Source organism: Nilaparvata lugens, chromosome 1 (assembly GCF_014356525.2).
Source record: "Nilaparvata lugens isolate BPH chromosome 1, ASM1435652v1, whole genome shotgun sequence".
Lineage (NCBI taxonomy): Eukaryota > Metazoa > Arthropoda > Insecta > Hemiptera > Delphacidae > Nilaparvata > Nilaparvata lugens.
Window position 1 is genome coordinate 84,544,035 of NC_052504.1, and position 18,790 is coordinate 84,562,824.

General features: G+C 31.0%; 1 protein-coding gene and 1 long non-coding RNA gene across 25 annotated transcripts in view; one reads left to right on the plus strand and one right to left on the minus strand.

Annotated features, from left to right (window-relative positions):
* LOC111058930 (peripheral plasma membrane protein CASK) overlaps window positions 1–18,790 on the plus strand; it is a 545,689-nt gene that overhangs the window by 519,252 nt on the left and 7,647 nt on the right. For 8 of the 24 annotated variants that reach the window (XM_039445680.1, XM_039445685.1, XM_039418912.1 and 5 more), the window contains 6 exons: window positions 1,722–1,727; window positions 3,428–3,526; window positions 6,678–6,816; window positions 10,573–10,629; window positions 16,172–16,291; window positions 17,991–18,101. In XM_039445680.1, coding sequence (XP_039301614.1) covers window positions 1,722–1,727; window positions 3,428–3,526; window positions 6,678–6,816; window positions 10,573–10,629; window positions 16,172–16,291; window positions 17,991–18,101 — 532 coding nt within the window. The remainder of the gene's footprint in view (window positions 1–1,721; window positions 1,728–3,427; window positions 3,527–6,677; window positions 6,817–10,572; window positions 10,630–16,171; window positions 16,292–17,990; window positions 18,102–18,790) is intronic. The other 16 variants (XM_039418941.1, XM_039418945.1, XM_039418973.1 and 13 more) reach the window with 3 other exon arrangements.
* LOC120349062 overlaps window positions 10,585–18,790 on the minus strand; it is a 52,921-nt gene continuing 44,715 nt past the window's right edge. Inside the window, exon 4 of the long non-coding RNA XR_005570281.1 lies at window positions 10,585–10,702. This is a non-coding gene — a long non-coding RNA (uncharacterized LOC120349062). The remainder of the gene's footprint in view (window positions 10,703–18,790) is intronic.

The following is an 18,790-nucleotide window of genomic DNA, read 5'->3' on the forward strand; positions in this document are numbered from 1 at the left end:
AACCAAATTCCTGTAACAAATCATTCAATAAGAAACTTGATTGTTTATAACTCCAAGATAAATATAGGTTTTATAAAAAATTAATTTAGAGGTCTTCAAATAAAATAATAAGCATCTCAGCTGATGACGTAGCCACTTGTTGATGAGTCAGTTAAGATACCAATAATTACCATAAAACAAAGATAAATTGGTTTTATAAAAATTTAATTTAGAGGTCTTCGAATAAAATAATAAGCATCTCAGCTGATGACGTAGCCTCTTGTTGATGATTCAGTTAAGATACCAATAATTACCATAAAACAACTTCATATCTAAAACAAATGTATCATAATTTAAAATAAACATGCTAAAATTCGAATAATATTCATGTAAACAATATAATTTATGTGTGTCTGTACTCTGTATAACCTACTATATTTTTAGACTATTATACTGGATTATCTACTGCATTATTAATACAAAAAATACCATTGTATCAATTTTGATTTGAGAAACTCCTTCAAATTGAAATTTTATTGTTTTATAATATAATTTTGTAGGCTACTATTGAGGAAAGATAGAGATTCCACAGTATGGTATCCAAGGAATTCAATTTCTATCGACATTAAAGAAATAATACAATACGTTCCTCCTTACTTGAATGATTTATACATTGGTAATTTTTCTCCAAAAGTCACAATTTTAATAATTATTGTACCGTAATAGAATGGTTATGTTACTTATCTTAAAACATTCTAAATGGATGTGTTCTTAGAGAGATTGATTCAAAGTTCGAATTTGAACATTTCTAGTAGCCTATGAAGATGAAGCAGTTTAGAAAATACTATTTTTGAGCGAATTCGAGCCCTGATGAATAATATAATTATAATGTTATACCAAAATATAACTGTGGTTTTGAATCAAGTTAAAAAGTTCAAGCTATTTACCAAGAACGATTCAATATTCAAGATTTACTGTATTCTGAGGATGCATATTTACTGTTTACGATTTACTGTATTCTGAAAATTCAATATTTGGTCATCTAGTGCGGTCTAACTAAGTACATACTTAGCCAAAATCAATTAAATTCATATTCTTTCAGTGTATTGTACAATAAGCTCTGTCACGACAGAAATACCCATGACCGCTATGACTCAATCATTTTAAAAAAGAGTAAAAGGTTTCTGCTTCAATACGAGTATTGATCATTCTGGCTCAACCTTCTTCGATATTAATAAAGTAGCCTTCTATTCCTCTTCTTCTAATTAGTTTACTTGCAAGTGTGCATTCATTTTGAAAAAAAACTCTAACCACTTCTGGGCAGTTTGAATAATAGATTAGACAACAGGATCTTCAAGAGTCATGTTGATTCTAGGCATCATACTTAAGTTATACTCTCTTATTACTATAGAGATTTGAATGGGAAACCCTTTCCACAATCATGACCATTCGCTATCAAGTACAGATATTAATAGACCTAAAAATACATTCTAGAAGTTTCTCGCAATTGCATTAGAAACAATTTCTCTTGTTTAGAGCGATTATCAATCAATCGTCAATACATTCACATCTTTCCCCAGTCTCATTCAATGCAATTTCTGTTTTGTTCGAAGCAAATCTTCAAATCGACTGAAGGAGTTTTCTCATTACTCATAAATTATTGTGTTACCATTACAGTATTTGAAAATTCTAATTTGAAACAATCATTTCTTTCATTTTCATGTCGGTTCTGATGGATTTAGCATCAAGTATGTTTCAAAATTCTTAAGATTATCGTAGATTATTGATATTGTTATCCAAAATTGTACCATTAATGTCTCTATCCATGTAGAATAAATTATACAAGAAATATTTTATTTGAAAATTCAGTTATTTATGCTGCTAATTTCAGTAGGCATATGTGTAGGCATATATTATAGCAACCTACTCGTTTTACCGAGTACCTATTCTATGCATTCATGATAAATAAAATGGTGTATTTGATCCAGTATTGTTACATAGACTGAATTCCTATGTGACCTGAACTTTCAGAAATGAATGATCAGACTAATACCTGATAGGAACAAGTATAAGCCCTGATTATGTGAAGCGTACTGCCACTTCCACAATTATTATTACTGTCTATGCATTATTATCTTGGAAGTATAGTTGTAAACTGAAGTCAAGAGTTTTTCTATTATAATTATTATTTCCCTTGTTTGGAATATATATTTAACATGTAGTAACTGAAAAGTGGAATTTCATATATTTGGTTTCAATGAGAGCGTGATACTATGCTGGAATAGAATTGAAAACAATGGAAACTAGTAAAAATTGTTCAATTTTAATATTTTGGTGAAAATGATCGATTTTAGTATCTAATAATAATCCAAGCACTGCAAATTTCTACGACTGAAGATTGGATCGAAATGAACTTTCAATAATGTATGGTGTATATCATGAAAAATAATAGAAAATAGAAATTTCTACAACTTTCGCAATTTATTACTGTGTCTAGCAAAATAATTTGTAATATTGATTAATATCATGGAATATTGTTGTCGACTATGCACTTCTGTATTTTTCAAGTCTCCTACTTGTAGATGTGAATAATGAGTATCATAAAAGGAGTATCAGATTTATAAGAGGATGGAATAGTTTTCAAAAATGTGAGAAGTTCAAATCTAATTTTTCTCTGAAGCGGTGAAGAAGTATTTGAGCTGTATTTTAACATGCATAATATTACACGAATTTCAATCAATTGGTCTCCGCATCCTTGGTGATATTAAAATGTAAAGGTGAAGTCTTCAAGAGTACCTTACTTTCAAAACACATGAAAAGATAGAATACAGCAAATATAGTATTTATCATATTCATAAAAAAACCTTGAAATGTGTGTTAATTCTACTTTCATGGATTGTAGATTTAGTTTATCTTCATGTATAAAAATGGTTCAAGTTTTGAAAGATAGAAAACGAATCCAAGTATCCAACTTGTTCAAAATCTATCAATTTTTACTGCGTTATTCAAGCATCACAGCAATTTATAACTCTAAATGAGGAGTATATTTCAGGGAAAGTATATCTATTTGATTTACGCATATATCTGTAATTTTTATGTCAAAATATAATTGTTCGTTGTCTTAAGATATAGATGTAGGACATCAATTTCCATGATGGAATTGTCATAACTGTAGCACTGTTCACAAGAATTGACTGAAATTGATTCCTTCGTAGGGGAAACTTCTTGTTTTTCATTTATAGTTTCACTTTATTTCCAGTTATAATGGTTTCGATTAACCTTCAGTTTCAAAAATGTATCTTTTCCTCATTTTATTTTACAATTTTGTATGATGAGTTGTAAAATAGTTAATCTATTTTTTCTTATATGTGCACTAGTGGATATTATCAAACAATTTGTATAATTCTTAGTTTGGATGGATACCTATTGATTGTTTATGCTGTTTCAGATATTTGTCCGTGCTCAATTTGACTACGATCCTCTGGATGATGACCTGATACCTTGTGCTCAAGCTGGAATCTCCTTCAAAACAGGAGATATACTGCAAGTAAGTTTTCACCACTCAATTTAAAGAAAGTTTGTGCCCTTGAATCAAATTTTCACAGAAATGTCATACCAATCTACATAGTTTCTCATTCCATTCTATAGAAACTAACATAATATGTTAGTATTATGTATTTATTATCCATCAACTGATACAACATGATATACTGGTGCTCATATGAACATCATTATTATATTTAAAAAATATATTGAATAATATACTAATTTTTTGGAAATTGAATTATTTATAAAATTTGGGAGTAGAGCAGTTTTGGGCTAGGACTGTTGCTGTTGCCCAGTCAGATCTATATTATGATTTTTATTTTTATTGATAAATAAATGAATTAATGAATAACTAACTTAAATAAATTTTATATCTATCAGTCATCTGGACACTTGATAATGGCATAATTGGCTGAAACCGGTTGTGTATTTAAAAAATATTGGTACTATGAGAAACTCATTAATAATTTTGTTTTCACCTCAATTTTGTACAAAGTGTATTTTTTATTTAAGTGATTTTGACATTGCGCAACTTTTTTTTCAATTTGATAATACTTTTTCACTCAAGAGAGCTCAAAGTTTATTTCAATTATTATAAAAACATCTTGTGGTGCTGTATCCACAAACAAAGAAATAATTTCTTCTTGACTCATAGGCTTCTGACTAGTAGACCGAATTTTGTAATGCTCCTACTACCACTAGACCAACCCGGCCGACAATTAATCAAGCGAAATGTAAATAATGTGCTATCAACTATCCTGGCCCTGAAGTCTTCTGCAAATGCAAATATTGACAACAGCGAGAATAGCTAGATGGAAAATCGATGAATTCTCAACTGCACCCCCCCTCTATCAGTGATGAAAAGCTAATTATGACAGACACTCAGAAGGTTCTGGCACAGAATATACAGAATGGAAACTTGTAATCAATCGCCTATCTAACCAATGCTTTTTACATGACCCCAATACTAAACACGTCACGTGACCTTGGGAAGTTCCAATCCTGGTCTTCTGATTGGCTCGTGGCAGTGAATGAGATCAATTGATCCGGATCATTGAAGTGATCCGAACCTACCATCAATACTATTACAATGCGGCGCTTCCTAACAAGATGGCGGATTTTGGCGTCAGGGTATAGCCAAGTTTCCGTACTGTATGTATACTGTGGTTCTGGGTCCTATCGCCACTCGGACTAATATTTATGGTGAAGTAGCGTCCATCAATATTTTCCCTCAATTCATATCTTCTGTTGTCAATACTTGCAGTTGCAGAAGTCTTCTGGATACTTATCGTGAATTATCTGGGATTTTGTTCAATTTTCAATTATTCATGTCAAAAATCATAAGTCAAAAATTTGCCTCAAATGAACAATATACAGTACAACCATTGATTAGTAAATACTTGAATATACTCGAAATATTTGAATATACTCGTATATAAAATGGCACTGCTGGCGTAAGTGACACTGTTTCGCCTGCAATGAATTTAATTCAAAAACACAAAATCCTATTATATTAATCGAGCAATTTCTGTATAGTCTAGATATACTTATATGGTTATGTGGTTATATAGATATATGGGTATATATTTTTATGTTCAACGGATCTCGAAAACGGCTCTAACGATTTTCACGAAATTCGGAACAAAGTAGGTTTATGATATGAAGATTCGATTGCACTAGGTCTCAACCCTTGGATAACTCGCTGAAGGACATTAAAAGGATAAATACGTCCTTGGAAAAACAGACGGAAATTTTGTCGTCTGTCAATACCGTAATGGAAGAGAGTGAACGAGTGCATGTGTATGGGATCATCCAGCAAGAAAAGAGTAGAAAAATTCAGCAAGAGAAACTTATTTTCGTTTATTTATCTTTTTTTAGAAAACATGTCTACTTCAGAAAGTCCAAAATAGTAACTAGATGCTGTTAGTGATACACAGTTCGACTGAGAAAATGAATAAATAAATATAAACTATAAATTAAATCTTTCTATGCTTTTACACTCCAGAGCAAAGCTGGGTCCCCCGATATTTATTATCAAAGGTGAAATATATGATGATTGTATACTATCAAATTAATAATTTTTTCTTTCGATTTTTAATGCAATCTAGTCTAAAAAGACTAATAATGATCAATTTTCTCCAAATATAATAATGGGTTAAATTAATAAGATAGGTATAGTGAGGTCCACGTTATAATGGCAGTGAAGAAAGATAGCAGAACAACGTTGCCGATCCCCTGTCTTGCCAATGCCTTCTATAGACGGTAGCTGATACAGGTCTATTAACGTAATATTATTAACTTTTCATTCTCTTTTAAAATACTTAATTATATTTATTAAGCAATAAATGATACCTTGTTGAAAGACGATCTGGCAACAGAGCAAATCGAGAAAGAGATAACGCTATCCAATTTTTAAAATACTCAATTATATTTATCAAGCAATAAATTATATTTTTCAATAATTTTATAATGAATTTTCATAATTAAGATGAAATATTTTGTTAAATAATTATTAATTCTACATTGTTGAAAGACGATCTGGCAACAGAGCAAATCGAGAAAGAGATAACGCTATCCACTTTGTTGATAGACAAGGATAGCCATACCATTGCGAATTAAACACTGCCATTATAAAGGTGCGTACAGATATACGCGCCGCGAACATGAGCAATTCACTTTTAATTAGCTGACTATATCTGTATTTTTACAGAAACGGTAAGATACAGTTATAAAAAGCTTGGCATCAGCTGATTTAAAGTGAATTGCTCATGTTCGCGGCGCCGGCGCGTATATCTGTACGCACCTTAATGACCTCACTATAGTTCTATAGTGTGATCCACGTTATAATGGCAGTGGATAAACAATATAGAAGAATAGCGATGCCGATTCTCTGCATCAATTAATTATATTTTTACATTGTCAAAAACATAATAATTGTCATCGTTGTGGACCTAGAAAAGGATATTATCACCGGCTTTGTCGAATGATAGACAAGGATAGCAAAACCAAAGTTGATCAAATACTGTCATTATAACGTGGACCTCACTATAGCAATTAGGTAACTTGAAAAAAATATAACGATAATTCTGTATCGATAATGTTATTACCTAATAAGTGTTAAATGAAATAATGTTGGTTTGTTTGCATTTTAGATAATTAGTAAAGACGATCACAACTGGTGGCAGGCTAGAAAAGACAATGCGGCAGGGTCAGCTGGTCTGATTCCCTCGCCTGAACTCCAGGAGTGGAGGACGGCATGCTCTGCTCTAGAAAAAACCAAACACGAACAAGGTCAATATCAAATAAGATTTCTTTTTCCAATAGTTTAGGGCATGTAACGTTTATTTCTCGAATATAGTAAACAAATATTGGCGTAGGCTCTGATTGAGCAGTTTTAGGAGGAAACGAAGGCTGCACTACTAGTCTGATAGTGACTGCCCAAGTTTCTTCTACAATAATAATGATAGATCTGAAATATCAGATTGGATTCATTATTATTGTAGAAGAAACTTGGGCAGTCAATATCATACTAGTAGTCCAGCTTGTGGTAGAACAAATGGGAGCGTGAGTGATGGAACAATCCGACTAGTTGTCCTACTGATAGCCCAACTAGTTGTCCGACTAATCCAGCCACTAGTTGCCCCACTAATCGGTAGACTAGTTGGCCCACTTATCGACCGACTAGTCATCACACAAATCGGCCGACTAGTTGTCCGACTAGTCATCACTCTAATCGGCCGACTAGCTGTCCGGCTAGTTGTCGCACTAATCGACCGACTAGTTGTCCCACTAATCGGCCGACTAGCTATCCGGCTAGTCAACACACTAATCGGCCGACTAGTTGTCCCACTAATCGGCCGACTAGTTGTCCCACTAATCGGTCGACTAGTTGTCCGGCTAGTCGTCACACTAATCGGTCGGCCAGTTGTCCGACCAGTCTTCCCACTAATCGGTCGACTAGTTGTCCGGCTAGTCGTCACACTAATCGGTCGGCCAGTTGTCCGACCAGTCTCCCCACTAATCGGTCGACTAGTTGTCCACTAATCGGCAGACTAGTTGTTCAACTAGTTATCACACTAATCGGTCGACTAGTTGTCCCACTAATCAACCGACTAGTTGTCCGACCCGTCATCCCACTAATCGGTCGACTAGTTGTCTTTATATCATATTACGATGTGAGATCTGGTAATGGAATTCACAGAAGGTGAGATTCGTAAAGGTGTGTACAGATATTATACTCGCCGCGAACATGAGCAATTCACTTTAAATCAGCTGATTATATCTATATTTTTACAGAAACGTTAAGATACTGATATAAAATGCTTGGCATCAGCTGATTAAAAGTGAATTACTCATGTTCGCGGCGCGTAAATCTGTACGCACCTTTAGAGTTAATCATGGTGGCACAGTTTTGTTTTATTGTATTACTTTTCATCAGTTGGTTTTTCCAACCAACTTAATCCTAGGAAGAAGGTAGTTGTACCTTAGTACAATATGTTCTATAGTGACACTCTCGTTCTAAAGTCAGTGGAAATCATAGGAAGGCATTGTTGCCATTTTTTCCACCACCTTCTATAGAACATAGATAAGATACAATTTGCTCCGGTAATTCTGATCAAATATTAATTGTTGGTTCTTGCTTATATTGATTAATTCTATCACAAATATATTCAATCGTCAAAAAATAGATTTTCTATGATATAATGAATTTTCATAATAAATTGAGATTAGAGTTTCCATGATTAATTTCTATAATTGAGATGAAACGTTTTGATAGTTCATATTTCCACAAATGGTCTCTAGTCTACAAACAAGTTAGCATCATTAAGGATTTGGAAGAGTATATAGATCTTGAAAATACTTCACTTAATTGGGCGTCTTTTGTACAAATTAATAAAAAACAATTTATGAAAACTTGTAGTACCCTTTATTATTTAAAACCTTTTATATTTCAACCTGAAATATTTTAAAGTTTTTAATAATAAAGGGTACTACAAGTTTTCATATTGTTTTTATTAATTTATATAAATCTTCTATTCCCAATAGCAGACAAGGATAGCGAACCGATGTTAATCAGATACTGACTTTAGAACGTGAATATGACTACAGTAAACCTTGAAATTGAATAGTAAATAGTTTTCTTGGTGCTATTCATATTATTTTACTTGCTCAAACTCTAATTTGGATTAATCAATTACATAATATTAGAACAGATCTTACTAAAAAATCGATAATCTAGTAAACTATCACGGTGTCACGTTGTTGAGGACGATAATTTACTCCAAACTTATGTGTTACATTCGTTTTGTAATATAGTCATTGTTTGTAATTTTCATTCCATTCAAAAATAGCAGTATCAAATCATTTGAGTGAAGTTTCCTCTTCTAAGTTCAGGTTACATTGGAATGTTTAGTCATTATTTCTTAATAATTTTAACAATAGATCATTTATAATAGATGAGTCGTGTATCTAATTTATCAAAATGGGTGAGTCTTTTATTAAATCGAATCTAATACCGTAATATAATAAATATAATTAAAAATCATTTGTAATTAACTGTCTGAATTTTCCAAACTCACAAAGTATACCATTTCTCTTTTTATACTTTCAAAATATTTTCAATTTAGGAAAACAATGACAAGGTCCCCTCTGTACCAGAACTGTTCAATATTGTAATTCGTCAGATTTTTTGTTTTATTTCCAATATAATATATCAATAATTTCATTGGCAAAGCATTTCAAATGGAATTAAGAGTATTTATTCCAGCAGGTTTTATTTACCAGACAAAAACTGTGTTAAAATATCAAATTTACATTGTTTAAATGAATTTTCAATTCATCCATTTTCATTTCTATAGCAATATATAGCCTACAATAAATATTTTGTTCAAATTCATAATATCTCCAAGGATATAGTGATAGTTTTAATTTTATGAATTTAATAATAAATTCCATCAAGAACAAGAAAGTCAAGTTTTATAGTTTTATTTATTTCGCTCTTAACCAGTGATCGTTAAAGCAGGATGATTTGTGTTACAAAACCTTGTCGCGGATCACCAATGTGTTTCATTTTGTGAGAGAGGTTATTGATTTATTTTGAGACCCCAGATTTTATTTGGTTTCATTCAGTTTAATGAATAGTAGTTTTTATAAACAAATGCCAGGAACAATAACCAAATAAATGTCACATGATAAATTAATGATACAATATAATAATAAAAATTACATAAACAATAATTTTCGCCTGGGCAATGGGACGTGAATACATTTTTCGCCATGATATTTTTCCAATATTCCACTCGAAATAAAATTATATGAAAGCATTTTACTAGCACTATGTCGATTTCAAAACCGGAATAGCTCAATAAATCTTCATCTTATTGCACTGTCAAAAATAACCTGTTGATCACCCACTGTATCTAAAAATTTGGATTCATTTCAAATATAGATTTTGTCATACATATTTATTCATCGTAAGTCACTGTAAAATATATCTTTCATAATATTTTTATTGATTGTTAGCTATCAATATCATTATCACATCATAAACCAATGTACACAAAAGGAGCAGTGCTATAAATTGAAAGAATTACTTTCTCCTTTATCAGCTATAACTAACTTTTAACTTTATTGATTATTGTCAAATAAATTAATATAGTTTGATTTCTTTTACAAAAAAAAAACGCTGTTTCGTGCAGAATGACACTTTTATCATCAATAAAATCTTGATAAAATTCTATATAATGAACTAGAGAACTAATAACTACACTTACTTGATTAAAACAACATAAACTTGATTAATAGTAGTTATTCCCTTATTAATAACTTATTTCAATAAATCATTGATTAATCAATTAAATCTCAAGCCCTCAAAGCTCAAAAACATGTGATAAGCTAGTCTAAAAACTTGGAATTGTATTTTACTAAAAGTTCAAAATTATTTTGATAAATCAACTAAATCCCAAGCCCTCAAAACGATGTGTAGAGCTAGTCTGAAAACTTGGAGTTGTATTTTTCTAAAAGTTTGTAAACATTTTGCTAACTCAGAGGGAGAGGGTGATCAGGGCTGCTCCTCGCACACCGAGGGTTGTGATGGAACTACAGGTAAAACCAGCTGACAATTGTACGCCTGGCTTCTCTCGTTTATATCCCCCATAATGCAATTTCAGTTTCCACCCTCAAACAAACGTTCAATTCTTGAAAGTCTGTGTAGTTACAGTCAAAGCTCTATGTAATACTAGAACATTAAAACAAATAACTAGAACATTGAAAACATGGATCTGCTATTAGCAGAACAAGAAGTTAAATAAAAATGTTGATTGAAAAATTATTGTCTTCCCAATTATTTGATTCATATTTGCATTCATAATACTTAACAATAATAATACACATGTATTATACTTTTATGGCAATTACCCAAATTTTGTTGCAATGTTTACAATCTAGATGTTAATAATCGATGCATTTCAACATTTCTCATGATCAATGACGGTCTTGAAACGAAGTTCATCGCTGTTAAAGAAAACTTTCATTGATGATTACTGAAATCATTGCTTGAATTGATAGTTTGTTGAACATTCTCCTCAGTTTGAGAATCTATTATTTGGTTAGTTTAGGAAAGTATTTTGTGGCTCATATCTTCACTTATAGTAAATAATCCATGAATCTGACAGTTGAAAAGATATGAAAGAGTTATTTCATTTAAAAAGCTTAGTCTTGGAAAAGTGTTCTACTTTATTGAAGTTATTCACATATCATACGATTAAACTTTTGGAGTCTATGGTAAAAGACTGTTGAATTTGAATCAAGATTAAATGCCACGAGAACCAATCGAAGACGCCTTCTTTAAAAAAAAGTCTATACGTTTCAAAGTAAACGCATTTCTTTATAATTCGAGCACTTGAACAAATTTCCATTTGAGTTGAATTTAATGTCAATGATCTTCATTATATCAGTCATTCAATTGAATGAGTAGAAAATGTTCTTTCCAATATCCCTCACCATTTTATACCAAGAGTTGCTCTTACCAATTCATTACTCTCTTCATTAAATTGTCGGTCCCGGCTGAAGTATGACAGTCGTAAGGCCCATTGACGGCTTAAATTATGTATTCAGGCGGTGGGACCTTCCCGCAAGGGAATCCCCACCAACAAAAGCCATACAAATTTACTTTTTACTCTCTTACCAATAGTAATCATACTGTGTATTTGAGCAATAATAATGTTATGAAAAAGAGCTTTGACTGTATGTTTTAAGCTTATTTCGATATTAAAGTATTGAATAATACAAAAAATGCATTTTGTTAAAGTATGCTTATTATAGTAAACAAATTAAGGAAATAATAGGTGAATATAATTATTATTCTCCTGATAATAAAACATTGGTATGATTCTTCAAAACTCTTCCTTATAAAAAAAAACGTTAGCTTTTGCTTCGACTAATATTTTTATTAAAACTCTTCAATCATTTAATATTCATTAATCAGTAGTTTAAAGAATGCTATAAATAATATATATAATGCTATAATGTAGGACTCAATAAATATAAATAATTATAGTATAAATATTTTTATAAAAATCTCACTTAAAATATCTTAAGAGCACTTGAGTAGAGAAGTATAGAAGATTTATACTCTTATGCATCTATGATATATTACGTAGAAAACTTGTTCTGGTGATTCAGAATACAATATCATTGATAAATAAGTAATAAATAATCCTTGTTAGACTTCTACATGCATAAAGCTTTGTCGTATGGGATTTGTTAGGGAGTGAATGAGTGGTTCTATGTTTTCGATGAATGAGAGCATGCTGATTGATTCGTTGAAAACATTTGTTGAGTCACACACAGAAAACATCGAAAGTCAACCCAATTGAAATCATAATATACAGCGAAATTTCATCACTGATATTACAAGCAGTGTAGGCAAATGCACCGGCATATATTTGATTTCATCCACTTGATCAGAATAAGAGAAGTGAGGTACCTTATAATCATCAATATTTCTCTCCTAAATCATTATTGGTTTCCATTTTATTTTAATAGATTTACTGTTAAGGTATTTTTACACTACGCTGAAATGCGTCCTGTCTTCCAATGTTGAATCCGAGCTTTGAATCTTGATTGACAGATATGCAGCTTGCATTTAACATTGGGAGATAGGACGTATTTCAGCGTAGGGTAGCTAAGTGTGAAGATACCCATAGATAAACTACAACATCAGCCACCTGAGCTATTCAATAGTAGATTGATTTCAAGGAGTCAATGCAGATCAAAAAATACAACATTCGGATAGACAAATAGCCAGTTATGAGGTTTTACGCCAACTCCAAGAATCTGTGAAGATTTTTTCATCCAAAAGTTGAGAGCTCTCAGGGTAACTCTTAATGTTTGGATGAAAAGAATCCTCAGAGATTTTTAAAGCGGGGTGTATTGTGAAGGTGATATCATATATTGATTACAGTAGTACTTGGGCAATCCCATTTAAATAGTTTTCCACTTTCAAACTATCATTCACAACAAGTTAACTTCATAGATGTTCAGAATGATTCACATTGAAATTCTATTATTCACGTCAAGTTCTCTATTATTATTCTCTATTTAATATTCTCCAAAACACTTTTATTAACAGGAGGATTAGGGTGAACGGAGTAATCAAAAGCTAGTCTAGTCGTGAACAATAAAAAAATTATTTTATCGAATAGAACTAACTTGAAGACTATATTATGATGTGTGTGGCTTCATAGATGTTTTTCTCTTTTGACAGTAGAGTTGGCTTGTTTGTTAAAGTTGGCTTTTGATTGTATGACAGTATGAATGACATTTGATCTACACATTCTTCGAAAAGCGGTTATTCTATAGAAGAAACTTCTTCTAGAAGATCATCCAGAAGCTGGGCCTCATTTTCCCATGAATGAAAAAAAAACACATTTAGTTATAATTTTATAATCGACAGGGAAATGGAATAGAGGTCATTTCATAAATGAAAGGGTAACCATCCTGAGAAACAAACAATTCAATGCATTTCAATGTTTTGGAAAAATACGGTAATGATAAAAAATTAATACATGTTCATTTAGAATCAAGCTGTTTTAAGGACCTTAACATTTCTAGGACCTTAACATTTTATGTCCTTAACATTTTAAGTCCTTAACATTCTATGTCCTTAATATTTTAAGGACATTTAACATTCTTCTGAGTACAAATCTCACATTTGATTACATCAAACCATTTTGGAGATAAAGTGTTCAGTAAAGTAATGAATTTTGCTTTTCGGACTGACGTGCTCGAATTTTGAATGAGGCTATTGGTATTTTCAATTGCAAGAGCTATATATTAAGAGATCTCAATTTTTTCATTTTTGCATAAGTCTTGACAATTTTCGTTGTAGTTGTCACCAGCCACAACAAATATTTAGCCTGTAACTGATTTATTCGAGTATTTTGTTTGATATAGTAGGTTCTTTAATTAATTTTCATAATAAATTTTACCCTACCAACTCTGTTATAATAATGTACATTTCTTATTTTACTGATTCATTATATTATATTATATTCCTCATTTTAAAACTTATTTGTACCGTAATTCCTAATTTCTCCCAATGCTTGCTGCCAAGGCCCAGTCCCATTTCATGCCACGTCATTAGATGAATAAGTCATTCTATTCTATTAAATTGAATGAAACAAAAGTATAAGTCGTAAATACCGTACTCAGAAACCTCTCAGATTTTTTTTTAAAATTTTAGCATCAATAAATTTTATCTGAATTTATTATCATTGTGGAATTTGAAATCATTTTTTATAGTGGTGCTACAATGTGCTTACAGAACAGTATGTACGATATATGTTTCATACAATATTACAATATAAATAGGTAAGAACTTGAAGTAACAAGTAGTGAAATTCCACGATTATAGTTTTTGAAATTCCTTGTAACTGGCAAAGTTCAAATCACCAAAATTATATTATTTTTAGATTTTGATTTCTCTTACACAAAACAAAAACAACAATGAATACATTCATAATGTGGTTTTTATTTGTAAATGGCTTGTTTTCAGGGTACAATAGTAAGAGGGTATATTGAGTTGTTAGCAATATTGAATAGTATATTTTACTAATAATGTTTGTAGAAACTATAAGTGTATTATGCGTAAGATGTAGAGGTATCCATTGAAAATTTTAATTTTTGCTGTAGAAACCTGCTGGAAGATCATTTAAATGTCTTTCTGAAATGCTATGCCATAGATTATCTCTCACCATTGACATTTTCCTGTAAATATGCACCTTCTCTTTCAAGTAGTCTCGGAGTACTCTATCACCTCAGTATTCCACTACTATTAAACTAACAATTATTTAGTACTGAACTGACGCTTGTGTATGCTTCATTATTTATTTATAATGGATACATTGAATGAACTGCTTGTGTCTCTTTTACAAAAATTCATCTATATTGGATTCTATAATTTAGCAAAAAAAAAAACTTTATTTTAAATTCTAATAATTAATTATATTATTATCATTGTTCTTTGAACCAATCCTTTGATTTTCTACATTAGCATCACATTTCCTTCTTTAAACACTTTTTTGACTCTACTTAATATTAACTAATTCTCGAATTCATCTACTTCTTATAAAAAATTCAGTGTAGTCTAGATGTATTTTTCATCCTTCTTTTATCTTCATTCGTCCCAGCATTATTTTCAAAATTAAAGCAACATCAATATCAGAAAACGATAATTTTTTACTCTACTATACCCTTTTTATACTATTTTAATTCAATATGTCAATTTTTGAATTTCATCATCATTGAACTATACTGTGTGATTAATTTTGTACATATTTTTTTCAAAGATCGTTTTCGTCTGTGCTAGTATTTCACTCATTCAACATGATACCATAGAGAAACAATAGCGTAAAACTTATGCTATCGTTTCTCTATGATGATACCTACTAGATTTCTCTTTTTCTTTTTTTGGCACATGCAACCTTATAATAATATCGATTACAATCCCAGTACTTTCTTGTCAATTTACTTTCACAGTATAAAAACTTCTTATTAAATTGATTATACTTTAATCTCTATAACCATAAATCGCCTCTATTGTAATGTTGTGGATTAATTATTTTTCAATATTATTTCTATTTGAGCCTGCTGAATTATTTGAATGATAATCTGAAAATGCACTTATGATGACATTGCCTACACTATCAACTTCATCATGTTTGTTTTGTTTTTTCAAATACACTCTCACATAATTTTCAAATCGGTTCCAATCGTTTCAAAATTGATTGCAATCTATTATCAAATGTGGATTTGAACTCACTACTTTTTTGAATCAAACTAATAATCATGTCAGTATAGATACAAACGGAATGCAATTCATTCAAATATTTGGATTCAATTCTCACATTTTAATAATATTAACATCATTATTTTTCTCCTATAAATATACAAACATTTTTGGAAAAATCAACCATAGAATTATTGCATGAATCGTGATTATCATGCTATGATAAACCCTTGGCATTGATTAAATTCCTTTGAAACTCAATGATTATTGAACTTTTTGTATCTTCTTTATTAAGTTCGAAGATTTTCAGGTGTTTTATGATATTGTTGATTTAATAATTTGTTGTAAATATTGCAGTCAATTGCTCAATCTTCGGCCGCAAGAAGAAACAGTACAAGGACAAGTACTTAGCGAAGCACAATGCTGTGTTCGACCAGCTCGACCTTGTTACTTATGAAGAAGTTGTCAAACTGCCATGTAAGTGTGAGCTTCCACCATCTATTACTCATTCATCTATTCTATCTCCTTCATTTTTTAATTAGTTTTGAGTATTCTCAAATGTATGTTCATTAAAGTGATAGAAAATCTTATTCGCTTACAAACAAATTATTGGTTCTTGAAATGTATGTTTTCAGGGCTTCTTTTTTCTATTTATAAAGTAGCCTACCCTTTTTGAAAAATTTTCAATATGAAATAGAGATCAAAAACACAAATTAAAACAAAACAACTAGTTTAGATGCTTCACATCATCTTCAGGTTTTAACATCTATTTTTAAATCCTGAAGATGATGTGAAACATCCAAACTAGTTGTTTTTTTATTAATTTGTGTTTTTAAATCTGTCATTTTATATTAAAAACTTTTCAAAAAAGGGTACTATGATGTTATTTTATAAATTACTAGCTGGCCCGGCGAACTTCGTACCGCCATATAGTTAATGCATCTCATGACTTTAGCTGGATGCACACCTGAGGAGGCGCGATACGGCATTTTGCATCCAGGTGCTTCTTGCTTATTGGTTTGAATGGAAGAACTCACACACACACACACACTAAATCGGGCATGGCGTGGAACGGTGTGATAAGGCAATCTCCATAAGATCAACTCTTTGTATCACCAAGCCGCGCCTCCTCAGGTGTGCTTAGCCTTAGCTTAATCTGATGCATCACTATATTTTTATGAAAATTATCCAACAATCAGTATTTACATTTTATATCTCAATATAGACTTTCTATGTGCTTAGTTAGTTATGCAGCAGTTTGTATTTTTTCATTACTTATTATTTGGAAAGTGATTCTATTCTCCTCGAACATTTAAAATTTAAGTATATAAATTTTATATCAGTAAAGTAAAGTCATTTTGTTTTTATTGGGGAGTTTAGAATAAAGTACATGGGCGGTTATGGAGCAGTCCACACTCTACTATCTACGGACGGCTGTTGGATGACGCAATGATTATAACAGCTGCTTTTTATTTCTGTGTGTGGCCAGCTCACAAATCTTCTCCCATAAGGATTACATGTAAACTTTGAAGGACCGTAGGAAAGAGTCCTGAAGTCGGATTATAAATTTGATAGGCCATAAACCTGGTCCTGAACATAACGAACACAACTAAAATAAATCATCAAATTCGGTGCACACATCAAAAAGTTATTGAATGTCAAAACTCGAGGCTCGATTTTTATTTATATAGATTGGTTATTCATTTACAGATCATGTAGTGTAGTAGTAATCAAGTTGTCAAGTAGGTGTTGTAAGTTTGCAATACCTACATAAGCATCTCCATGTAGAAATCTAATCTTTCTTCCTAATTCAAACTGAATGAAGAGATTCAGAAAAACAATGGAGAAAAGCCAAATAAAAAATTCCAGTTATCACAAGGGGTTTTGTGATTTCTCAAATTTGATTGATTTGTGATCATAATTTTGTAATTCAGAAAAACAATGGAGAAAAGCCAAATCAAAAATTCTAGTTATCACAAGGGGTGTTGTGATTTCTCAAATTTGATTAATTTGTGATCACAATTTTTTAATATTCAGAAAAAAATAATGGAGAAAAGACAAATAAAAAATTCTAGTTATCACAAGGGGTGTTGTGATTTCTCAAATTTGATTGATTTGTGATCACAATTTTGCAATTTTTATGTGTGTTCTAATTATGTTTTTTTGCTTGTTTCAGCATTTTTACGAAAAACCTTAGTATTATTGGGTGCTCATGGAGTGGGAAGAAGACATATAAAAAATACTCTTATTGCGAAGCATCCTGATAAGTACGCCTACCCTATTCCTCGTGAGTATTTCTTTCCATTTCAATTCACTTATTCATTCGGTGGTATTGTGAAAATACTTGAAAAATATTATTGCAAAGGTCTTTATATACAGCAGATAGATAAAATTAGTAAATAGGCGTTGACCGCTTCTAGATCCTACGATTTTAATCACTTTATTTTATGATTAACTACCTATGATTCAAATTGTGAGAAAGGAAATCTTAGAAAATAAATTGAATTCTCCGACTTATATGACTAGATTCCTTGATTTTTTTTAATTTACTAGAAGGCATAACTCTCTTCAAGTTTGAATATTTTATGATTATATATTTAATAGCTTCCCAAATTGTACAAATTTAATTGGTCTAATATTGGTCGAATACAAATAAAGAAGAATAATAAAATTGAATGATACGTTTTAATTGAGGAGCGAATGCCTACACAAGCTTTGCGTTGGTAATAAGATAATTCGATTATATTTCTTCATTTATCTAGATTACAATAATTATAAATGCTGGCTCATATACTCACAAATATTGTAATACTTACAATATTGTTCTAGCTATACTTACAATATAGCAAAATTTCTAATAAATATGCAAAGAATGTACTGGAGAATTATTAAACGATAATATAAAAAGAACGCAATTTAAAATTACTGTAATATTATAATAGTATACCGTGCCCAAAACATCATTCCCATTAACTC